Genomic DNA, 4,929 nt, shown 5'->3' on the forward strand with positions numbered 1-4,929 from the left:
CACATTGAAGCCTACATTGCGGAAATTAAAGTGGCGGGATACTAAAAACGCAACTGATTGTAGAATTTTTACCATGAGGCACATGGAGAATTACAATGGCGAATCGAAAGATGAGAATTTATGGACGAATCCGTAAGATGCCGCCAATAATATGCATTGGTTGAGGATTCGTTACATCACCAAATTGTTAAAATCCCCCGTCAACACCCACGACAATGAACGAACCATTTTGAATTTATATCTTCCAAGTTCTAGTTAAACTATTTAGAATGTTTATCCATTTGTTTAAAATATTTATACATTTATTATTAATATTTATTCAATATTAAGAATGTTTATAATCGTGTATTTATTTAATATAATTGTGTATTGAACTCAATATAAAGATGTATTGAGCTCAATATAATGTTGTATTGAACTCAATATAACGTTGTATTGAGCTTAATATAAAAGTGTATTGAACTTAATATAACCGTGTATTGAGCTCAATATAACACTGAATTATGATTAGTGTAATTTTAAATTAAAATATCAATTTTGTTTTAAAAAAGTAGGAAATACTGGGTACCAACTTTATGTCGTTGGGTAATAATCAATACGTTAATACACCAAAATCATTTCGGTGAGTATTAATTAATACACACCAAACATATTTAAGTGGGTATTAATTAATACACACTAAATATATTTTGGTGAGAATTAATAATACACCAAACAAATTTAGATGGGTATTTCTCTTTACTCAATCTCAAGTGAGGTTTTATATGCTATTGGAGACTAAATATAAATTAGTCTGTATATGTTAATTCTGACCAGAATATGATCAATATCCACCAAATTTTCGATCGAAATTATTATTACATTATTTAATATTAATATTACGAAACTTATTCTAATAAATAAATAAAAATATATATATAAAATAATAGAATTATGTATATAAATTAAAATTAGTAATCTCGTTAAAAAAATCAAAATAAAATGATAATTTAAAAATAATTTATTATTTAAATAATTTATTAAATTAAAATATCAAATATTATAATTAAAGATATTTTTATACCTAAGTTTCAATTCTACTAGTGTGAGTTTTATTTATTTATTTGGCATATATTTGTAGTAGTGCAGTAAATTTTCTTACTAAATATAAAAATAAAATCTAAATCGAAGTTAGTGTATTTATTGATCCGTTAAACCGGATTAATAATTCTATAAAAATTTGGTTTCACATTTGTTTATAATTTTCTTTTGTAGGGTTATATATTTATTCTTACACGGTTAATTTTTTTTTTTTGTGGGATTTTTTTTTTATATAAATTTGTGATTTAATTTTATTATTCTTTTGGGTTAAATGTAATTTTAATATTAAAATAAAAAGAGAGTGTGATATTCTTAGTAACACTCTACAACCCAGATTTTGATTATGGGTTTTCATGTTTCTTCTTCTTCTATATAACTGCCTTCTACAAGAACATTTCATAGCAAAACAAAATATAAAGAACAACTCTTGCTTACAGAATTCGCCATTGGTGATGATGATGATGTTCAATTTAGAAGTGTCCACCTCACTTGTCTTGTGTTTTCTCCCAGCCCTGTTTCTCTTCGTCTTGGTCAAGTTCAAAGCATTACTCTTTTCTTCTTCTTCCTCCTCCTCTAAGAATCCTAAGCTTCCCAGATCATATCCCTTCATCGGCTCCATTTTCGCCATTAACGCTAACAGTGAAAGAAATACTCAATGGACCTCTGAAATGGCTTTGGCTTCGCCGTCGCAAACCGTCGTCATCAACCGTCCCGTCTTCCGACAATTTGTTTTCACCGCCAATCCGGCTAATGTCCGTCATATCCTGAGAACCCACTTCCAAAACTACGAAAAAGGCGACTTCTTCCGCGTCGCTGTCGGAGACCTCCTCGGAGACGGAATCTTCAACGCCGACGGCGAGAAATGGAAGTTCCAGAGGCAGGTGGCCAGTCACGAATTCAACACCAAGTCCCTCAGGAAATTCATCGAGGAGGTCGTGGAATCCGAACTCTCCGATCGTCTCATCCCCGTTCTCTCCGCCGCCGCCGCCAACAACACCGTCCTCGACCTCCAGGACATTCTCCAGCGATTCACCTTCGACAATGTCTGTAGGATCTCCTTCGGATACGACCCGGCTTACCTCTCCCCTTCTCTCGCCAACGAGAAATTCGCCCAAGCCTTCGAAGACTCAGTTCGAATTAGCAGCCAGAGACTCCAATCGTTCCATCCCCTGATCTGGAAAATCAAGAGATATCTCAACGTTGGTTCAGAGAAGGACCTCCGGATTGCAGTCAATCAGGTATTCATTTACATATGAAATTAATCTTCATTTATAATGATAATCAATTCATTCATGATGTTGGGTGTTGCCCGCAGGTACGAGATTTCGCGAAAAAAGTAGTGAAAGAAAAGAAAGAAGAATTGAAAGAGAATGCGTCGCTCAGCTCCGTAGATCTTTTGTCTAGATTCTTAAGTTCTGGGCATTCGGAGGAAAACTTTGTAACGGACATAGTCATCAGCTTCATCATAGCTGGTCGAGACACCACGTCAGCTGCTCTGGTTTGGTTCTTCTGGCTCGTCTCCAGACATGAACGTGTTGAAACCCAGATTCTAAGTGAGATTACAGACAAATCTGAATCGAAAATGTACGATGAAGTTAAAGAAATGGTCTACACACACGCTGCTCTTAGCGAAAGCATGAGGTTGTACCCGCCGGTGCCCCTAGACGGGAGGCAGGCGGTGGATGATGATATTCTGCCAGATAGGACCGTCGTGAAAAGAGGGACGCGGGTGTATTACCACCCATTCGCGATGGGAAGATCGGAGGAGATTTGGGGGAAAGATTGGGCGGAGTTCCGTCCTGAACGGTGGCTCAAGGAAGATCCGGTCACCGGGGGAAGACAATTCGTCGCAAAGGATGTTTACGAGTACCCTGTGTTTCAAGCAGGCCCCAGGATTTGTCTTGGGAAGGAGATGGCGGTTCTACAAATGAAGTCCATTGCCTCCGGCGTCTTGCGCCGATTTAAGGTGATTCCGGTGATTGAGAGCAACAAGGAACCGGTTTTTATGACTTATTTGACTTCCAAGATGAAAGGTGGCCTCCCCGTGAGAATTGAAGAACGCAAGCAAGGTTTAGAGTAAGTAATAAAGGAGTGTAAAGATAAGTTTATAAACTATTTTCTAAATTCATCATAAGTTTTAAGTTTAAAAAAAATAAAAATATTATTATTTTATGTTTATTTCATGAATAAATATAATAAATTTGTATTATTTATTAATAAAAATAAATAAATATAGTTGGTTAATATATATTGTCTTATATGTTTCAAAGTATTGTTAGATATTTATTTTTTATTGGAGATATTAAGGGAAATACTTGTAGTATATTTTATTTGAATTATTTAAATAATTCAAATTAATTAAATATTTTTATTTAATCAATTAATTCACTAAAGTATTAAAATAATGTTTATTTTAAAATTTAAAATTTTATTTTATTATAATATATTAATATATCTCAAGTATTTTTACCAAATTATCACCTTACTTTAATTTTCATGAATACAAATTATATAAATAAATTATTTATAAATAATAAAATAACATTTATAAAATTAAAATAATTTTATTTAAATATATATAACGCGAATGAACAAAAAATAAAACATTTCTAAAATTAAACAGTAATAGCGATTCTGTAATTGTAGCATATATGCATGAAGCTCATCTTGGCGAAGTGCACGAGAGTTCAATAGTTCTTAATTTGTAAGGTTCAAAGGAATAAAAAAGTCATGCATCCTAATTTTTAACTGTTGGATGACAATTGATTGATGTTAGAAACTTGGATATTCTTGTAGAGTGATTGGGGAAAGAATTTAGGGAGAGAATATATGTCAACATTACTATTAAAAAAAATGATAAAGAGTGAAGAGAGAAAAAAATTGTTATTTTTTCAGTGAATAAAATTGCGACACGTTATTCTCTCTCAAATTCTCTCCCCAATCATTTCTCTTCTTTTATACCTATGGAGAGCTAGATAATATAATGAATAATAAATTTTAGTTGTTATTATTTTCATATAAGAGGTGTTGTAAAAATGTGTTATTACAACCTAAGTTTCCAATTGAGAGTTATGGGTGAAAGTTATGGGTTTCACTGATGACCCTCCACCATCCAAATTATTTTAATATGAGTTGACCTTCTCCAACGTAAAACGAGCCTCCAACATATTTTTTTACGCTATGCTAATTGAATAAAAAAAAATAATATCATGCAATTTAGATCTGACCTTAAGTGACTCCTCAAACAAACTCTTATAGAATTTGACAATACTCGTAAAGATTTCTGGTTCACTATCATGAACTTTTTTCTCGGTTAAGATCAAATTAATCACATTATTTATTGCTTGTGCGTTAGATATCCTCATAGAAAAATTTGGTGTTTCTATCTCCGAATCTTAATCATGTTGCTCTACTTCGATGATGTGCCACAATTTCTTCTTCCTTACACATATCAAACAACTTACTAACAATGTGAAATCGGAAATTAACCTCCTCATCAGAGAGTTCACAAATCTTCTCAACCCCATCAATAACAATAATTTAATTACACAAGTCATTGATTTAGCACAAAATAAAGCATGGTCTCCCACAAACCAACGTTTGAGAATCTTAAGAAGATTTCTTAAGTTCATAAAGAGGTTATTCAACAAAGAACCAACCGATGTCTGACACACCCACCATGATTGTAAACGCGGTATAAAGTTTTACTTGATCAACAATTTATTTTCGAATCTAAATGGTCGACATGTTCTCTCCAGCATTCGGCGTTCCATCAAGATCGGTCGATGATCTGAACAACTCCATGGAAGGACATTTTGAAATATATTAGCAAACTCTCGAAAAATTGAT

General features: G+C 33.0%; 1 protein-coding gene across 1 annotated transcript; it reads left to right on the top strand.

The window, feature by feature from the left end:
* Window positions 1–1,535: 1,535 nt before the first annotated feature.
* LOC124932220 (cytochrome P450 94A2-like) lies at window positions 1,536–3,253 on the top strand. Its single transcript, XM_047472838.1, has 2 exons — window positions 1,536–2,318; window positions 2,396–3,253. Exons 1-2 carry the CDS (start codon window positions 1,536–1,538, stop codon window positions 3,158–3,160), a joined length of 1,548 nt encoding a protein of 515 aa, XP_047328794.1. The 3' UTR covers window positions 3,161–3,253.
* Window positions 3,254–4,929: the final 1,676 nt, after the last annotated feature.

This window comes from Impatiens glandulifera, chromosome 3, assembly GCF_907164915.1.
Source record: "Impatiens glandulifera chromosome 3, dImpGla2.1, whole genome shotgun sequence".
Taxonomy (NCBI): domain Eukaryota; kingdom Viridiplantae; phylum Streptophyta; class Magnoliopsida; order Ericales; family Balsaminaceae; genus Impatiens; species Impatiens glandulifera.

Excerpts from the sequence above, each read along its gene's own strand:
- LOC124932220 (XM_047472838.1), top strand. The coding sequence starts at position 1,536 with ATGATGATGTTCAATTTAGAAGTGTCCACCTCACTTGTCTTGTGTTTT. Across the intron at positions 2,319-2,395 it reads TCCGGATTGCAGTCAATCAG|GTACGAGATTTCGCGAAAAA; the intron begins GTATTCATTTAC and ends TGTTGCCCGCAG.